Genomic DNA, 21,333 nt, shown 5'->3' on the forward strand with positions numbered 1-21,333 from the left:
AGTGCCTAGTCTCCCAATCACTTCAGCTAAAAAACATCCCCACAGCATGATGCTGCCATCACCATACTTGCCAATTGGAATGGCATTGAATAGGTGGTGAGCAGTGCTTGGTTTCCTCCAGATTGAATGCTTAAAACTGAGGCCAACAGTTCAATCTTGGTTTCATCAGACCAGACAGTCTTGTCCCTCATATTCTTAGAGTCCTTTAGGTGTTTTTTGGAAATTCCAAGCAGAGTTTCATGTGTCGTCTGACCACTCTGCCCAGATTGACTTAATGTTGTTGTGGTGGTTGTCCTTCTGGAAGTTCCTCACACACAGATTCTCTGGAGCTCAGCTAGAGTCACCTGTCTTACCAAGGCCCTTTTCTCCTGATTGCTCACTCTGGCAGAGTGGCCAGCTATTGGAAGTTGTAGTTGTTCTAAACTTAATACATGTAAAATTTACATGGGCTACCATGCACTTGGGATCCTTTAGTGCTGCAAAAAGATTTTGTAGACTTACCCAGATTTTTGCCTCAACACAGTCTTTTCTCTAAGCTCTACAGTCAATTCCTTCGACCTTATAGTTTGGTTTATGCTCCGATACACTTTGTCATCTGTGAGACCTTCTATAGGCAGGTTTGTGCCTTTGAATTGAACTGATCAAAGGTGAACTCCAAACACAGTGTAGAAACATACCAATGATGATCAGTCGAGTGAAATACACTTGAGTTTGAGCTAAGTTTCTAGTGTCACAGCAAGTGGTCTGACTCCTTGTGTCATTGTGATATTTCCATTTTTTATTTTTAACAAATTTGTAAAAAATCCTAAAATTCTGTTTTTGTTTTGTTATTCTGGGATATTGAGTGTTGGTTGACTAAGGGAAAATTAATTAAAATGATTTTGGCATATGGCTGCAACATAACACAATTTACGAAAAAGTGAAGGTGTCTGCGTACTTTCTGAATGAAATAGAAGTGAGGACTGAACCTGCAACAACATGGTTGAACGTTTAATCCTTCCCTTACTAAAATAAACTTGACTTTTTTTACATACCTCTGAATGTGTCGAGGAGGTTCAGAGTAAGGAATATGTGCTAGAATTTTCATCATTAGTTGTTCTAAAAGAAAGAGACAGTAAAATGGACAGGTAAGCATTTCTTCTACACTGCCACTGTACCCATTCTGGTCAGAATTTGTACCCATTTCATACTTAGTATTCTGTGAACAATTAATACCTCAGCATATGTCACAATGTACAATTAATACCTCAGCAGATGTCACAATGTGGAGAATCATGAAAGAAAGAAATATGAAAGTGCAAAAGGCTGAAGTCAGTACTGATACTGAGCATCATTGACAATCACCAGAAATAAAACATTAATTTATTCAATTGTTCATATTCATGTACTTCCTAACCCCATTCATTCTAATTCATGATTGCAAGAGGCCACGGCCTACCACAAAACCATGAGGTAAAAATGGCTGGATGGGTCTCCACTCGTTACTCACTCACCCCAAGCCAAGAGTCACTAAATGGGTTAACATGTGGTTACATGAAAGAAGAAGAATGAGTGCACAGTGATGAAGAACAAAATGAAGAGCAGCTGAATAAACAGTGTATTAAAATCTAAAATAATAAAAACAGTGGCATGCTGAAGTGGAAACACATCGCTCACCAGTTCCTTTTAAACCATATGGCAAGGCCATTGTGGAGTTGAAATTCTTCCAGAAAAAATCAGTTAGTGACAAGAAGAGTTTTGTTTTCCTTGTAAAACTGAAAAAAATAAGAAGAACAGTCATTTGTCATCATGTTGTCTGTACACATCACAATCACCACCTTGACACCAAACATTGTATGGCTGGATTTTTTATAGTTCATTACAAGTTGCCTTAGGATGTCCTTGAAATACACATGTAGGTTTTGTAAAAGTAATTTATTTGGCTTGTTAATGCCAACTTGAACACACACAGAACTGACAAAATAGAGGAAATACTTTAATTAGTCAGAGTGCAAATTCTTTTGAAATTGTTTTGACATAAGTTCAGTCATTGAAATGAAGAGATCTCGTGTAGCTTTGTCAATGAAGCTCCAGCTAAGCTCAGCAATTATCCTTCTCTCAAAGACTGTTCAACTTGCTGAGGCTTCAGTGGCTAAAATGACTTTGACATGGAAATGGAAGGGAAGATACCTTGAGCCAAGGAACAACTATGGCTAACAGTGTAAACTCCTTGACTTTGACATTTGTGAATTGATTTATGATGCTCAAGGGGAAAATGGCAAGATCATATGACAGTATATGTCAATCTAAAGAGTAAGCAGGAAGTTTCAACAAGGACAGTTCATCAAGAAAATCACTTGGGGTATCATGGTTGTACTCCAGTTTAAAAAATCCTTATTTGCATAAGCAATTAGATGGTAAAATAATACAAAGACCAGAAGAAGCTGTACCAAGCAAATAAAAAAAAAGCATTTAGTCAGCTTAATCATCCATTCTCTTATCCTCTTGCTACAGCAAGGTGATCTTGTGTCTCTAGTACAGTATGGAATGCATACTGCTGACATACTTGCAAAAAGGTGTCAAGTGATTTTAATCAAAACAACCATCAAAAACAACAGTGTTCAAAACAGTTCAATGCTCAAAAGTCCATAAATAAATCTTTCTATTATAATAAAAAAATCTTGGGAGAGACACTTTCATATCCTGCGAGATGAGACTTTGTGCCAAGAGATTTAACCACTCCCGGGGCAGGAAATAAAAGACAAAGAGTAGATGACAAAGTAGAACATTGTAAAGAATTCAAAAACATTGGCATGATACACATGCAGAGCAGGTTAGAGATAATGGAAGTATGAAAAATCGAAAGTCTCAAAAAATTATAGTAAAGATCGCATTAGCACAAACAAATGGAAACTATTACTGGTTGAAATAATGGAATAGCGAAAAGAGACTTGCAGATCATTTAATTTGTGTTGCCATCAGAGAAAAGTAGTGTTTGTTCCCAATGAAGAGGCGTATCTGCGAGAATTAAAATATTTGTTGTTTGGTGAAAGTAAAATCCTGCGAGAGAAAATTTCAAGCACCGCAAGACAAGACTTTATACAAAGAGATTTGGAAAAGTCCTGCCCACATCTAAAACATTTACAGCCACACACACGGTTCAATCATTTCTCACTTGTGTGAATGCTATTGTCAGTCACAGTTCATGCAGAGAGAAAGAAATAATATTCAATCACGGACAGTAATGTGTTGCGTTGTCACAATGTAATTCCAAACACGGAATCAAAATTCAATGCAATGTTGACGATAAGGTAAAAGCGAAAAGAGATTGAATATGTAGGCATAGGTGATATGACAGAAGTATGTAGATATTGTTTGGCTTTAAACTTCAAGTTGGAGACTTGTAGATCGTCTAATTCATGTTGCCATCAGGGAAAAGTAGTGTTTCTTCCCAATTCAGAGGCCTATCCATGAGAATTAAAAGTTTTGTTGCAGAGACGCGAAGTTGCTGGAGAGTAGCACAGGCAGTGGGGTTGGCGAGCAAAGCAATCAGGGGGTGAAGTCTCCAAGCAATCCATAAAAAGAAGTGTCTGTACAGGTTAAAAACAATCCAATTAATAGGAAACTGTCCTCTACAAATCAGAGCCATGGTGCCCCTTTAAAACTGAGATCTCCTTTACTTGCACTTTTTGGACGCTGGAGCCCGAGAAGATCCATCAGCTGGTGAAGACAACCTTTTACACCGGCCCATGTTTCCGCCGTCAATCCCATGACATTCCACAAGGAACCGCTGAGCCCTGCTCCGCTGTCCTCCCACTGCTGCCAGTTGCTGGCTCCTCCCAGCAAGAGCACACTCTAAGCATAATGATCGCTCCTGCTCCATGGTCGATTCCTCAGCCCCCTCCTAAGCGCCAACCACACGCTCCTTCCTGGGGGTTGACTTCACATCCACCTTCATCCTCTCGTCCTGCACCAGAACTCACTTACTCCTACGTGTCTCTCTCAATTCCTCTCTTAAACCTTCCTTCTCTTTCTGTCCCTTCTGCTCATTCCCCTTCTGTCCCATGCAGGCTCCTTTATGTACTGCTTCTTAATTGGGTACGGGTGCAAGGAGTCGCTCCCTCCATGGTATCATTGAGGTGTCTGACTGAACTGTCTGCCTCCGTTGCAGAGCGAAATGCACTCACACACCCACACCCGACTGGAGTCTACACCTTCTCAGGGATGATTATTTATTTTGAAATCAGACATTACCTATTGAGCCACCGACCTGCTATTCCACAGAAGTCAAAATAAATGGAATGCTTTGAAGAGCATGATATTGGTGTAAAACATACACCATGACTGTTAACATTAACATGTCTCATCCAGCATTTGACTTAAATAAGACACTGGAGCTGGGCTTTGATAAGAGAAATATTCTTGTTCCCAGATTCCCCTTGATTCTTAGTTTTGTTTGTCAGTTGTATACAAGGGATCACGGGACTACACCAAGTATAAAAGAAATGTGTTTTTTCTACATTGTCTCAGAAGCCATCACTTAAGGTGTTAGTCTTGCACTGTAGTCACAGATATGCTAAAAATTCTTTGTTCAGACAAATCTTTTATAGATATGAATATACAAAAGCATCTTTAGCATATAGCTGATAGTATATAAATTATAGGCAAGTACATTTACTTAAAGCAGGATGTTCTAAATACAAAAAAATTTAATATATTCAAGGTGCTGAGACTTAAGGTCAGGGGCTACTTCCAAAAGAAGTGTCTGCATAATTTGAAGCATATACACAAAGTTGGTATAATGCAACTTCATTCCAATTAACTTCTTTTGAATTAATTTTAATTGACTTGCTCTTGGAGACTCAGACCCCTTAATTGTTTCTTTTTCCTTAATTAGCAGCCAAACAATAATGGGTTACAAAATGAGCCAAAACATGCTCAGCAAACTGTGACCATCAAACAATATCTGAAAATAAAGAAAGGTGAAGGATGAGTGAAGGAATGTTGATCTGCTCAGGTCCCCAAACATTTTACCAGTGCTCTCAGAAAAGAGAAAATGAACAGTTTCAGAAAGGTATGCTTATTGCACAATGACAGCAGCAACCAGCCATGGAATTAAAGAATGGGTTTAATCAACGATAAGACTCTGTACATAATTAAGCAACTGGTTGGAGTTTCAGGCCCTGACTTAGTTGGTCTTCTGTTGGCTCACTCACTTAAAAATTTAATTTTTGTTTGGGTGCCATTTAAGGAAAGAAATGAAGCAATTCAGAGAAACTATGAAGAAATTCACGGGAGTAAATCTTACTAAAGAAAGTCAATTAAAATTAATTTAAAAGAAGTTAATTAGCAGCAAAAACAGGTCACTAACTAAGAAAAGGGTTAGAATGAAAACCTGCTGCCACTGTGGTCCACCAGGACCAGAGTTGGCAACCCCTGCTTTAAGTGGACCAAATGTTGCCACATACAGGAGACGACAAATGTTGTTAGTCTGTACTTCAAATGCATCTGTTTTTCTGACATTGTTTTGACCCTCCATCCTGATCTGAGGTTAGGATCACTTCTGGCTGTACTAAAAACACATTTTTCAGTAAAGGTTTCCTAAACAGACAGCTTCTTTGATTCTGTAATTCCATCATAATATAAGTTACAGTATTAGTTCTAGAATGATGTGTGTACTTCAGTTTTAAACACAAACTAACTGTGTGCATTTCAGGAGCTTAGTAAAATGTGTAAAAGCATGAAAATTGTGACAATGGGAAAAATGTAATATGGTTCATTTCAAAAAACCATGCATATGTAACAAATTATAAATGTTTTTGAAAGAGAGTCAATTGCCTTCTAATACTTACTTAATTGATGCTTTGGGTATTCAAAATTTTCTGCTCATAATTTAGTCACTGATATAGTGCTTACCATCAAATTACATTCTGTTATCTAAAAATATTTGCATCTGAGCAAAAAGTGAATATCATGTGGACTTACTTGGAATTATGTGCATTCCACTTCTTTGTAGAATAATTTGCTTCACACGCTGGTTTCAATGTTGTGATTCGGTTACTGTTTCTGTCAAAAAATGAGCAAGCAACAGGCTGTATTACTCACATTCTGTAATTTTATATATTACTATGCAAGTTCCAAGTGTTCCCCATGGTAAGACAAACACAAAAGTGGACAGATGGCACCAAGAGCACTGTGAAGAACTTAACAAGGCCTGGCAACAGATTTCTGTATAATTAGTGTCATGGTGCTAGTATACTGTAACTGTAACATGATACTATCTGGCTGCTACTTTTAAAAAAATACACCAAGATGTCAGGTTAAGCCCAATGCTTTCTTTACACTGTGAACGTAACCCGGGCACAGACAGGCAGACATGTTGTTTTTCACCACCACACGTTTATTTACAACACTATTTACAAGTTATTAAAGTGCACACACAAACCCCCAAAGTCCTGGCCACACACAATGCCTTTCTTCGGGCCGCCTCCACACTTGCTTCTCCTGCTTAGTCCTTCTTCCACCCGACTCCAGCCTCGAATGAAGGGAGGCGGCCCCTTTTATCATCACCCGGATGTGCTCCAGGTGGGTTCTGACAATCTTCCACGATCACACCCCCGTGTGGCGGAAGTGCCGGCTGCATCCCCGGAAGCACTCCGGGTGTCCCTGCTCCTCTTCCCCCCGGCACTTCCTGGTGTGGCGAAAGTACTGAGGTCCAGGGTTCCCAAGGTATTGGGGTACTCCCTGGCAGTGACCACGGGCCCCTATAGGGTTGGGCTTCCATGCCCTCAACCCGTGGCACCCAAAGCAACAAGGGTGGCGGCCCCCACGTGATTCAAGATGGGCGCACATCCTCTTCCGGTCCCTCAAGGCGTCCCAGCCGGGTCGTCGTCTCTGGCATCCCTGACAACACATATATTGCTAGCATCTAAATACAGAGTAAATATTATTTAAGGGTTGAAAAAACTCTCCTTCAATCCTAAAACATGCATGATAGGTTGATTGGGGATATTTAACACCTTTTTTTTTTTTGTAGCCTAACAGGCTGTTTTAATCTTGTCTCTTAAACAGACTTTTATTCAAGCTACGTCATTTGTTTTTATTGTTCTAAATAAACAAAAACTTTGCCAAATATTCCTGCATTCTGCTTGTTGGTGCCCAGACAAGTGCAAGGCTTTCTGAGTCCCACAAGATAACACCAGTTGATTCGTTTTTATTTACATCTGCAATACAGATGACAAAAATGGAAGGCACTATAGTTGAGCACAGTTATGGGAACACCTCCAGTTTGTATCTTAAAAATGAAAATTCTCTGTCATAACATTTCCCAAAAATGTATGATGAATGCAAAATTCTGCATATTACACTAAAGTTAAAAGTGATTGTGTAAAGTGTCCAATTTTCATTTGTTCTGAGCATTCTCTATATTATATAGCTGACTTTTAAAAATGTACCTTTTTAACATTCCAATTTTCATTTTTTGTCAATATATTTCAGTTTTCAAATATGGTTTATGTACAGTATTTCCTGTACAATCTGAACAGTAAATGTAAAACCTTTACAGTTAGCTACTGAATAAAGTATTAGTTAGTCTTAGACAGACATCTATCATAGGACACACCACTTTAGAGTTACTATTAAATTAAATTACAAGTCGTTAAATAGTAGGAGGTGGGGCCTATAAATTACTATTACTAGAGAATTAGTTATGGCCATTTATCTGTAAAAATACTACCTATATGCAAGCCACTCACATTCTGAGATGTAAAAGAAGACAGAAAATGTCTACTACCAATATTAACAAGGAGGTTTTTAAAGGAAAATGCAGTATTCTGTCATGTTTCAAATTGTTTTCTCCAAAATAAAGACTAGGGTGACATGGTCATGTAGTTGGCCCTGGTCCCTTACGAGCCCAGCATTCTGAATGATAATCTTACACTAAGCCAATGCCTGTGTGAACCTGCACATTCTCCCAAGTGTCTGTCACAGCAGCAGCAGTGTTTTACTTCCTTTTATTTTTCATTTTCTCTCACTTCTTTCAGATCCTTTATAATTATTATTTTTTTGATTTTGCTGAGTGGAGCCATTATTAGAATCAGCCCTCTCGGGCAATGTCCTTTAGCCCTTGCTTTGTGCTAAAGATTTGCAAGACTATTTCAATTCATTCTTGCCACTTTGAAACTTTGTATGTTTGGTGCCTCTTTGGAGACTTTTCATTTTGGATTTCTGGGTTTTCAGTTTTTTGATTTTGGTCTTTGGATCTTACTTTTGGGTTATTGATAAATTAAATTAAGCAGTAACCTAGGTATTTTTTCATTTCTTTGATTTCCCTTTTTGGGATTATTACTCTTTCTTTTTGTTTGTTATTAATTATCGTTTTAAAATTTTCTTTCTCCTTATTATTTCAGTAAATTATCTGAAATGTCTTTATTGGGGAGGCACAGTGGTAGCGCTGCTGCCTCACTGTAAGGAGACCTGGGTTCACTTCCCGGGTCCTCCCTGCATGGAGTTTGCATGTTCTCTCCCTGTCTGCATGGGTCTCCTCCAGGTGCTCCGGTTTCCTCCCACAGTCCAAAGACATGCAGGTTAGGTGCACTGGCGATCCAAAATTGTCCCTAGCGTGTGCTTAGTGTGTGGGTGTGTGCCCTGCGGTGGGCTGGCACCCTGCCCGGGCTTCCTGCCTTGCGCCCTATGCTGGCTGGGATTGGCTCCAGCAGACCCCTGTGACCCTGTAGTTAGGATATAGCGGGTTGGACGATGACTGACTTATATGTACTTATTGTAAAATGCAGCAAATACTGCATTACTTTTGTGTTACTTTTTCTTTTTTTATGAAAAACTGCACATTTTACTGGCCAGCATTTGTTAATAAATTCTAAGCCCATAACTGAACCTTCATGAAACTGATGAGAAAAACATGGAAAAATGATAACACTTTTTAGTGCTTTATTAATACATTGGGCCGTCGTGTTGTGAAGTAAATAACAGCCATTGACTTTGCACATCCCGACCTGAGCCAGCAAAGATTCAAGTTATGAACATTTACAGTTACTGAATCACCCAATCACACTACTTCAACATATATGCAGCAAATAGCTGAATTAAAACCAAACTGACACTTTATAAACAAGACAGAGCCTGTTAAAAGTCCACTGAGGTATTACATATGTGATTTTGGGCAATGCAAGAAATAAATTGTTGGGTTTTTTTGTTACCTGATTGTATACAACATACTGTTTTCCGCTTTGCTGTGAATTTGAACCTTGCAAAGGAACAGAGCACCAGTTCATTTGCCTCTAGCCTTATATTCATTACCACTGGTATAAAAGTATTTTTACTTCATTAATATATGTGTTACATTAGGCTACTCATTACTTTAAAAGGTAATCAGAGTATGTAACACAACATGTTACCCCCAACACTGCTCCCAAGATTGAGCTGCCAATTTTAGCAACTCGCCTCAGGAAATTTATGTTTGTGGACACTTCCACTGAAGACACGAGCAGACTACATAATCCTCTAATTGGAATAAAAGTATACATAGAATTTATTGAAACCGGGATTCTGTGAATAACTGGGTCATTAAAGTGCATGTAAAATCTCTCAACGAGCTGCAGATTGGATTAACTGTGAACTCTAAAATGCCTCAGTGTAAGAAAGGTGAGTGAGTGAGTGTGCCTATGTCCTCTAAAGGTTGGAAGCCTTGTTCAGTAATATTTTCTGTCTGGCCCTCTGAAATCCTGAAAACGACCAATGGGAGGTGATACTGAAAATAAACAGCTAAACATATAAAAAGCAAACCCTTAAACAGCAAATCTAACAGATCCATTTCCCTTCCAAATAATGATGGCTATGTTTTATCAAAGACATGTCCAAATGTCAATAAAAAATCTGCCCTCTGTAATTTTACAAGACCAGACAGGACCTATGAAGGGGGGACAGTTGCCTTTATTCTGTCTGATTTCTTATATATCTCATCATCATCAGAGCAATTAGGGGTACCATTATCTCTGGATGCAGAAAAGCCTGCTCATAGTGTACAGATAAACGTGAATGTTTATTTATAACAATGTTTAAATTCGGGGCGGCACGGTGGCGCAGTGAGTAGCACTTCCCGGGTCCTCCCTGCATTGAGTTTGCATGTTCTCCCCATGTCTGTGTGGGTTTCCTCCAAGTACTCTGGTTTCCTCCCACAGTCCAAAGACATGCAGGTTAGGTGCATTGGTGATTCTAAATTGTCCCTAGTGTGTGGGTGTGTGTGTGTGTGTGTGCCCTGCGATGGGCTGGTGCCCTGCCCAGGGTTTGCTTCCTGCATTATGCTCTGTGTTGGCTGGGATTGGCTCCAGCAGACCCCCATGACCCTCTAGTTAGGATACAGCAGGTTGGATAATGGATGGGTGGATGTTTAAATTCAGGTCTGGCATGAGAGCCACAGCTTCAATAAATATACTGCTCAAAAGAATTAAAGGAACACTGTTTAATCAGAGTATAGCATAAAGTCAATGAAAACATTATGCTGCCTGTAACATCATTCAGCATGAGCAGTTTGGTGGTGGGTTAATGATTGTCTGGGGAGGCATATCCATGAAGGGTCACACAGACCGCTACAGGCTTGACAAAGGCACCTTGGCTGCCATTAGGTATCAGGATGAAATCCTTGGACCCATTGTCAGACCCTATGCTGGTACAGTGGCTCCTGGTGCACGACAATTCCTGGCCTCATGTGGTAAGAGTATGCAGGCAGTTCCTGGAGGATGAAGGAATTGATACCATTGACTGGCCACCACACTTTCCTGACCTAAATCCAATAGAACACCTCTGGGACATTATGTTTTGGTCCATCCAATGCCACCAGGTTGCACCTCAGACTGTCCAGGAGCTCAGTGATGCCCTGGTCCAGATCTGGGAGGAGATCCACCACAACACCATCTGTCATCTCATTAGAAGCATGCACCGATGTTGTCAGGCATGTATACAAGAACACAGGGGCCATACAAAGTGCTGCGTACAATTTTGAGTTGCTGCAATTAAATTTTGGCAAAATGGACTAGCCTGCCACATAATTTTTTCACTCTGATTTTTGGGGCGTCTTTGAATTCAGGGCTCTGTAGGTTGATCATTTTCATTTCCATTAAACGATGTGGCATCCTTTCGTTCCTAACACATTACCCAGTCTATATCAGTATAGATATCCAGGAGTATTTATTTTTCCCATTGAGATCTGATGTGTTTTCAAAGTGTTCCTTTAACTTTTTTGAGCAGTTTATATTATGTTCAAAAACCTGAAGACTGAATCTGTACAAATAAAATAAAGTTAGACATTTCTTCTACAAACAATGATACAAAAGGATACCCTCTTTAAGCTGTGGTCTTTAAGCTAATGCTATTGAGCTGCTTTGTGCTTTCATAATAGTTTCAGAGAATTCAGAATACAAGCTCAGAACAAAATGTTTCTTTGCACGCAGATATGTCACTCTGTATCTCTGACCCAGACTCTTCATGTCAATATGTTACAGATAATACCAGATTACCAAAGAATCAAAATAAAACTGAGTGAATCTCTATTATTTCCGGCGAATGCCTGTGAATTCTAGTACATGCAAGCCCAGTATCTAATAACCGGTCCACACAGGCTCAGCTCTTTCATTGAGGGTACAGCTCCACCAAAATATTTCACTTACCACTCAGCTCTGAATAATGTAGAATATCACATTATTTAAGTACCTACTTTATATCAATAAAAAAAAATAATAAAATACCTCATTAAGAATTTATCCTGATTGTAAAAGCCGACAAGTAACATCAGTATCGGCAGGACAAGCAGTGAACACCACACAAGTTCTGTAAGGAAGGAAAACAAAGTTTATTCTCATGTATTTTTATTATTACAATTCCCTTTGATAGAAATGGGTTTAACATAATTCACCTTTGTGTGGCAGTATTAGAAAGGACAGATGGAACACTAATGACAAGCAAAAAAAGTTGAAAAAAATGAGGTAGCTCGTCGTGCCCCTGTTCTGCTAAAGACTTCCCCTTAAGATCCACATGTTCTGCTTTTAGCTGGTGAAATACATAAAAAAGATCTTATAACAGAACTTAAATTATGCTATCAGGCATCACACTTATAAGCCTGGGTCACACAGGGTAGTTGATAACTATTTAGAAGTTGAACTTGAATTAAACTAAACACTTATTTACAATAAGTAAAATAACAGAACACCACCTAAATGCCTTACATTTCTTTTTACCAGGAAAGCATACGTATGGCTCTGCATATATGATTGGTATTGTAAATAATACAGTCCGAAACATTTTTTTTTAGTACAGCATGTCATTGTACTAGATGCATTGACTTCCAGCTAGCAGATAGACAGAGAAAAATGTTAAGACCAGCAAACCAAAAGGCTCACTCCCCTTACACTATACTTGCTGTGAAACATTGGTTTCTCAGAGGAACTGTAGACCATTTATTAGATAGATAGATAGATAGATAGATAGATAGATAGATAGATAGATAGATAGATAGATAGATAGATAGATAGATAGAAGTGATGCACAAATTGATTGCCATGCACCTCAAACGACTCAACTGGTGAACAGTAATATAACATTCAAAAAAGGCCATTTCTTCGGAATCTGCTTTTCTAAGCTTTATTGTAATTTAGTTGTAGTACTCCTTTACACAAGGTATTACAATAGTTATTGAATCACAATTTTGATGCTGAACTTCCTATAAACAGAGAGCCAACGGTGAGAGTTGAGGAGTCCATGCAAGCAGAAATATTGGCTTTTACATTGACGAAAGTGGGGTAATAAACTGAGAAATGGGAATCTGAGGAGTCATCCCGTGCATGGAGAGAAATGGCAGAATGTAAGACAATGGAGTTGTGTCTGCAATTAAAATGAATACTCCTTGTCTGAGTGTGAAAACTGAGTGAGTTTCTGTTTAGTACATCATTGCACATTTTTACTTAGAAAAAGAACAGATAAAGAAAAAATTGCCTTCACTGCTTAGTAAACAATAAGCTTGTTAGTTTAAGAATTGAATGTGTTGATTTTACGTTTAAACTTGTTAAGCATGTTGCCTTGATAAATATGAATATTTCATTAGAATGGTGGCTTGTAATTATAACAAGAATTTTTATTTTTTATGTCATGTGTATTGTGGGTGAACATTTTGTACATATTTGATTAGTTTGAAAAGTATGTTTTAATCTTAGTGATTGGCAAACATGATTAAGGCAAGGGCATTAGAAAAGTCAAGGTGGAGGTAAAGAATTTAGGGGGTAATCATTGACTCTGACCTAAACTTTAAATGACATATTAACCAGATATTGAGGACTACATTTTTTCACTTAAGGAATACAGGCAGTCCCTGGGTTACGTACGAGATAGGGACTGTAGGTTTGTATTTAAGTTGAATTGGTATGTAAGTCAGAACAGGTATATTATTTTAATAAATGCTATAGTTGACCGACTGTAACCAAGTGCTCTGGCAATGAATGATGGAGTTTCACCTCTCTCTGACCTTTTTATTATTTCTACTTTATTTTCAATGGTGATGTTTTTCTCTTCTTTACTCTATCACCAGCACTTGCATCAGATTTGTGTTTCAGAGACATTGTTGAAGGGTGAAGACAAAAGGTTAAGATGAGCTCTTCTGCACAGCACTGTACACGCTATCACAGCAGGAAGGCACCTGTCGTCAACACGTCTGATGTACTGACAAGAGACAACTTCTTGCTATGTGCATAACAGAACAAGCAGGCTGGCTATTGAGAATGACTTGAGGCGGTGAGGGGGAGTTCATCACTCGCACACCACACAGTCACCTCCACTACAGTATAGTGCCTGCAGCGTCCGCCCACTGAGAATGAACACAGTGTGGCCAAAGGTGGGTAGTGAATCGTCCAATGCTACCCCGGCAGCCCCGTTCACCCTCAATGGCCTCCGTTCAGCCAAAACCGGGTCAGCACTTGCAGCATTACCAGCCGTGTGTGCTGGGCGGGCAGTGAAATGGCCCCCTCCGCTCCATGCAGCCTGCGTCCAGCTGGAGCAGTAGCTGCGGCAGTGTAGTGGGCGGGCAGCGGCTGCGGCAGTGTAGTGGGCGGGCAGCGAACCATCGTTCTGCACACAAGCAATAGCTGTGGACCTGGTGACTATGGACAACGCACGGGTCACCGCTTGTCACCGGGAGCCGCCCGAGGTACACTACACTGCGCCAGCAGCGAAATCGCCCCCCTCCAGCCACCGCTTGCAGCATCCCCAGGCCGAAGATGACGGAGCGGCAGTTACTGAGGCGCATGCGGCCCAGCTGTGGCTTTGTTTGTAAGTCATAGGTCGGATGTCCGTAACCTGGGGACTACCTGTATAGCAAAAGATAGACCTTTTATAATTTTCCAATATGCTGAAAAATTAAGTCACACTATTGTTTTTAGCTGACTAGATTACTGTAATGTACTCCTAACAGGACTGTTGTGGGGTACAAAATCTGAGCATTTTGGTTCATATTTCCATTATATTTTGTTCAAGACAAGACAACAAATGAATTACATTCAGGATAAATCAAAGCATGTTTTCTTCCCAGCTATACCTCACTTTTAAAACAGCTGTTCCAACAAAAAAGGAAGACACACTGGTGGCTCAGGCTATCAATTACTTTATAACCTGAGAAAGGATGGACATCTGATTATTTTAAAGCCTGGGAAAAGAAGAGAGAACATAAAAAAGTTTTATTGTTTGGGAAAACAGACAACATATTGACAGCCAGCCAATCGGAAAATCTAACAATCACATCTTGCAAAACCCCCCGGTAGAATTTTAGAATAAATATGCCTCATCTGAGGAGTGATATAGTATGGAAGGAGGGAGGAAGAAGAGGGGACAAAGACGTCAGAACAGAACAAAGCGGTGTCAACGTGCAGCCGTTTCCATTTGGTCGCCAGAAAAGCATCATGAACAACTTCATAAAATGAACATTTTATTTCCAGTTATTTAATTTGTCCAATTACTTTTGACCCCCTGAAATAAATGGATTGTGTTAAAAAAATGCTTTAGTTGCCTCACATTTTTATGCAATCGTTTTGTTCAACCCACTGAATTAAAGCTGAAAGTCTGCAATTCAACTGCATCTGAGTTGTTTCATTTAACATTCATTGTGGTAAAGTAGAGAACCAAAATTAGAAAAAAGTTGTCTCTGTCCAAATATTTATGGACCTAACTGTACAATAGCATAAAACATAAAGAAAAAAATCACAAACCAGTCACATAAAGAAGTATACATGCCTAGATGACAAATAAGTCACACTTGTACAAAAAAGAGTGGCAAAAAAACAAAGGCAGAAAAAGTCCCAAAAAAGTAACCAAAATTATATATACAAAATTATGATAGCATGAAAAATAATGACAACACAACAATATATGAAAAAATGAAATACAATTATACACTGAGAAACAAACGTAAATAATTAAACAAAGTAAAAAAAAAAAATGAAATACTGTCACATCTAGAGAACTTCAAAAATATAAATACAGAACTAAGTACAATATATACAGTTATTGTCGGTCAGCTTTGTTGGTCTTTATCTGCCTTTTTTCCTACTCTATATATCCACCAGTCTGATTTATTTTTCACTTAAGCATGTATACAATTATTCTTAACATCATTGGAGTTGTAATTTTTCATGTTGTATGTTACTCTATTATTTTTCTTAATTAAAACAACACCATTCTTTGTTTTTCCTAACCTTTTTTAAGAATTCTCATTGTTTACACTATGTGTTAAATATTTGGTTTGGCTAATTATTCTCTTCCTCTCAAACTGTACTATTATGCATAACATGATAAAGTTACACCTTCTTCTTAGGTAAATACAACTTTGTATAACACAGCCATGTTACAAACATTGCTTCCATGGGATCATTATGATAAATGTGTTACTCCATACTATAGTATTACCCTGCCATTATTGATAAGTGAAACATATTCCACAATGGGGGTGGTAAACGTTAACATTATACAAAGTTATTGTCTGTTATACCTGCATTTTTATCACTCTTTAATTTAATATTGTTCTTTATCAGTATGCTGCTGCTGGAGTATGTGAATTTCCCCTTGGGATTAATAAAATATCTATCTATTTGTCTGTCTGTCTATCTAACCAGGCCTGCCATTATGTGTAATGCGCATCAATTACATCCTGCTTATTACGCAGAACACACGTATGGTATACTCTCCGTTCACACACTGTGCCCTGCCACTTCGTTGCAAAATGAGTGAATTAATTATTGGCGTTATCCATAAGAAGTGCTTTATACTTTGCATTTATGCAAAAGGCAAGCAGAGTACGAGCGGCCATTAGAGGTACCACAAGAACATTATACTCTGTATCTGGACACAACACTGAAATTTCACAGAAAGATTAAATGTACTTTTTACACTGTCCTGCAGGTAGGTACAATGATGTAGAATGCCCCTGTTGGCCTTGGTCATCAGAAATACTGTATAATGCTGTCTATTACAGCATAGCGTGACCCACCCCAGGCTTCATATTCTCCTGTAATCCTGTTAACTGGGGGTTTTTGTTTTCTTCTTGCTTGTTGTTAAATGGCCATATCATATTGTAATACTAACTAGTAAAATTCACTTCAAGAAATGAGGGGCCAAAAGGTAAAATAAAAGATTGATTTCTTATTTTATTAACTTTGGTGATGCAGACGTGGATGTTGACTAGCAAGATGCCGTCATCCCAAGAGCACTTTGCAGATGATGTTCTTCCTCTTTCCCGATCCCTTCATTTGATCATCTTAGCTGATGCACTGTTCTCATTGTCTGTGGTTTGGATTTTCAAGATGATAGGTCATGACAGTAAGATATTAATTTATCTGCAGTACTGCAATTGTAAATCCTGTTAATGGCACTGATTAAAGGGCTTAGCTGAGTACTGTCTGCATAGAATACATAGCATAACTGACACAATTACCATATCATCAATATTTAGAGGCTAAGTGGGAAAAAAGAAGGAATAATATCATAATTTATTGTCAAATAAATAACCACTGGTACCTTTTTTATGGAATTTGTGTATATAAATGATATTATATGTAATGATGCAGTCACTTTAATGACACAGAGAGACATATTCTCGAGTGAATCTTAACAAGCATTCAACCACAATGAATATCAAACTGAACCCCTTTTTGAAACGGTGAGCCTTCTTTATTGCTCACGCAGCACCTCAGCTCAAAACCTTCAGGGTAGTCACACAAGCATCTTGACATTACTACCAGAGTCTGGTCTAGTCTTTTGGATCCATTTTTCCAAACTGCCCTACACACTTTTCTCTCCAATTGTTGTTCTTTACATTTTCTTTAATGATGACGCATACCGATTTCTCTTCCCCCACCAATTGTTTGGTGCCAGCTGAAATATAATCACATTTGTTGAGTGAGAGGCCACTTTACCATCCATCTACCCATCCACCAATCAATCTTCCAAATCTGCGTATCCACATCAGGGTCGTGGGGAAGCTATGATCCTATTCCGGCAATCCTATCTCGCCAAGTATTGGGCACAAGGCAGGAAAAGTACTTGGAAGGGGTGCCAGTGCAACACAGGGTGAACACACACAAATGCATGCTACCGCCAATTTAGTGTCGCCAATCAACCTAATCTGCATGTCTATTCTCTTTGGTGGCAAAATCATTCCCACTAAATCCCCAAGAAACTGTGGCTAAGCAGAAAATGACATTTATAATAAAACTAGTTCAATTAGTCTGGCAGACCCACAACAAATACTTTATGTTCTGTAATATTTTACACACCACCCCTTCTTTCTCAGCATATTTTAAGATAATGTGATGAATTCAGTGACTAGCTTTTTAAATGTAGCCTAGGGGCTAAACATGCTAACTCCTAGTGCATTTTCACACAACTACCATCCTAAAAAGCTTCAAGAAGTGAATAGACAGATGATTTGTGGTTAATTTAATGTCATTTTTTAGATCCTTTCATGTCAGATGAGCTTAATACTGCAACACATTTTACTGTTATGAAAACTGTTTTTCTATGCCAGGGGTTTTGGGGCACATACTGTATAACACAGGAGACCTAGGCAAAGATTTAAGCTAAGCTCCCCATGTTCTCCACATATTCCCACTGCCAAAACAATAGCAACTTTCATATCAGCTCCCTGCTGTCTTATTGTTCAGACAAAAAGGGACAGGCAGGCAGGAAAGCAACAGCAGAAACCAAACAGATAAGAGGAGGAGAAGCAGAAGGAGAATAACCTTGAGATCAAGTATGCATGGGATGTGTCTGAGAACCTGATAAGAAGGGGGCCATCTGCTTGGAAGACTATGCAAAATATATAAAGAAACCAACTGGGTAGTATAAAGTTGAGTAAGGCAAGCATACAAAACTGTCACATTGTCCCACAACAGTCAGGCTTGTGCATTCAAAAACCTCTTTTAATAAAATATCACATATATGCAAGGGTGTTATACCATGTTAGCCATTATGAATGTGGTGCAAAGACAAGCAAAATGACACATTTTATTGGCTAATTAAAAAGATTTTCTTTATTTATTTATTTATTTATTTTTAGTGACAAGGATTTTTCTTCTTCAAAGTGTGACTAAGGCACTTCGGCTTGCCATTCAGATTTGATGTGATTCACTTGGTGTAATGGTCTAGTATTCATTTTCTTGAATCCCTTCAATCAACTGTGGGGTCATAAAGAATGAGTACACAACCTGGGGATGCCTGTCCCTGACAGAGTACACTTGCGCACAGCGGCGCAAGCAAGTCTTTTGACAAATGAAAATTACTAAAATCAAATACACAACTTTGTTTCCTGGGGCAGCACTAGGATGTTGTACCGTGTTAGCCATTATGAATGTTGTGAAAAGTTAAGCAAAATGACAACTTTCATTGGCTAACTAAAAAGATTACAATATGCAAGCTTTCGAGGCAACTCAGGCCCCTTCTTCAGGCCTCAAGGCTAGAGAGCTGCACTGGCAATCGGAAGGTTGCCGGTTCAAATCCCGTAAATGCCAAAAGGGACTCTGCTCTGTCGGGCCCTTCAGCAAGGCCCTTAACCTGTAATTGCTGAGCACTTTGAGTAGTGAGAAAAGCGCTATATAAATGCAAAGAATTATTATTATTATTATTAAAATATTTGATGATTTCAGCTTCTCAAACTGGACTAAATGGCAGCCTTGTATATATAAGAAACTCTGTAGTCTCAGGTCAAACAATTGAATGTGAAAAAAGAAACAAAATATGTCAAAATCTTTTGCTTACACTTCTCAAAGTCAGCAAATTCCTGTTATTTGTGAAAGTCTGCTTTCAAGTAACCTGGCCACTTTTAGTAAATCCTGGTTTGAAACCTCATGACCGCTTTTTTTAGGAATTACAAAAATTGATCAGTTTTGTATAAAATACTGTTACATTATCAAGATTCTGCTAACTTGTTAAACCGAGTCCCTTAGTATGAAAGGGGTATCATACCAATGCACTACATTTTCATATTTATAGTAACTAACATACACTTGTTAACTGCCATAAAAGAATTAACTGATCTTCTTTCTAAGTATGTTGTGGAATCATCAAGATGGTCTACACAGATCTCTTCAACAAATTAGCTTTCCAAATACAGTTAAAGGAATACTGCATTCAAAATTTATGTTACTTACCCCATGTAGCATGTAATGGTGCCAATCTCATGTTAATATCATGGAGAAAGGACATAGAGTTTAAGATAGAACAGGACGCAAAAGTAACCAAATGTTAAATAGCAGCAAATAATGTGAAAGACATCCGTGAACAAAAAAAAAAAAACTCATGTTACTCCTGTCGCATAATCCATATGTCAGTTAATTATGTTGTATGCTTAAAACGTGCAAAACACTTGCTTTTTTTTTTGCTAAAATTTTACAGAATAAAGAGGAAAAAAATCATAAACAGGAAAATGAAACATCATGATAAAGACTTTTTGAATTGCAGACAGGACTCTTGACCAACAAATGTGGGGAGATGCAGGTCTTCAATTCAAAAAGTCTTTCCTGTAATACTTTATAGTTTCCAGTTTATGATTTGGACTGTTTATTCCAGAAGTACTATTATGTTTTGAACATACAACAGAATAACTGACATCAGGTTTATGCAACAAAAGTTGGACAAGATTTTTTTTTTCTTTTTTCCATGGGCTTTAATATTGTTTGATGTTGTCCAGCATTGGTAACTGTAGACACCTACTTCTTATCTATGCTTTTATCACACCCTGCGTTGATTATTGTAACTTCCTACTGGCAGGTGCTGCTTCTAATCTTCTATCACAGCTTCAGTTGATTCAAAACTCTGCTGCAAGAGTCCTCACTCAAACCAACAACAGCAAGCACATGACACCCATCTTGCTTTGCCTCCACTGGCTACCTGTGTCTTACAGAATTGAATATAAAATACTATTAATAACCTACAGAGCTTTATATGGCCTTGCACTGAACTACATCACTGACCTTCCCCATTACGATGCTCCAGTTTGCCCACTAAGATCCTCTGATTCTGGCAATCTTGTTGTGCCTCACACTAACCTGCACTCTATGGGTGACAGGACCTTCTTCAGCTGTACAGCGCCCAGACTTAGGAATGACCTCTCTAAATAAATTAGATCAGCTGACTCAATTCATTCTTTTAAAAAACAACTTAAAAGTCTTCTGTTCAGGAAGGCTTTTAACTTAACCTAATATTCTGCCCATTCTTTCAGTTTAACTCTGTGTCCAGATGCTCAGGAGAAATTCTGTGTGTGTTAAATCACAAATTATGAATTTTGGACAGGCTTTTCTTTTAGTATTGAATTTAGTATTTTACTTTTGTTCATTGTCTTTAATTCTGTCTAAAGCTTTGTATATCCTGTATTTATCTGTTTTAGTATTGTTGCAGAAAATATTTGTATCCAATGTTACATAAACCCTGATGTTCATTCGGCGACTCTGAAGCACCTTGAACATGGGAAAGGTGCTATATAATTAAAATGTATTTATTATTATTAGTAGTAGTACAGTAGTAGTAGTAGTAGTAGTAGTAGTATTATATCAGAAATTTTATTATCTCCAATCTGCATGAAAAAAACTATACAAGATAAGTAACATATAAAAATATTTTGGTTGAAGTATTCCTTTAAATTTCTTCAGCAACAGGTCAACACTAGCAACCAACAAATAAACTTATTGTGCATTTCTGCCACTATTCTTTCAAAATTATGAGCATACTCACTTTTTAAAAGCTTCAAATTCATCTTCGCCTTCTGACATTCATTTCTGCATCCTGGGTGAAGTTACCCTACGAAGACAAAAG

The 21,333-nt window shown here is 38.3% G+C and overlaps 1 protein-coding gene across 3 annotated transcripts in view; it reads right to left on the minus strand.

The window, feature by feature from the left end:
- The window catches only part of st3gal4 (ST3 beta-galactoside alpha-2,3-sialyltransferase 4), a 157,519-nt gene that overhangs the window by 34,624 nt on the left and 101,562 nt on the right, over positions 1–21,333 (minus strand). For all 3 annotated transcript variants that reach the window (XM_039764071.1, XM_039764072.1, XM_039764073.1), the window contains 5 exons: positions 21,253–21,318; positions 11,739–11,820; positions 5,965–6,045; positions 1,657–1,754; positions 1,035–1,098 (listed from right to left, as the gene is read on the minus strand). In XM_039764071.1, coding sequence (XP_039620005.1) covers positions 1,035–1,098; positions 1,657–1,754; positions 5,965–6,045; positions 11,739–11,820; positions 21,253–21,274 — 347 coding nt within the window. In that variant the 5' untranslated portion in view covers positions 21,275–21,318. The remainder of the gene's footprint in view (positions 1–1,034; positions 1,099–1,656; positions 1,755–5,964; positions 6,046–11,738; positions 11,821–21,252; positions 21,319–21,333) is intronic.

The sequence above is a fragment of the Polypterus senegalus genome, chromosome 9 (assembly GCF_016835505.1).
Source record: "Polypterus senegalus isolate Bchr_013 chromosome 9, ASM1683550v1, whole genome shotgun sequence".
Classification (NCBI taxonomy): Eukaryota; Metazoa; Chordata; class Cladistia; order Polypteriformes; family Polypteridae; genus Polypterus; species Polypterus senegalus.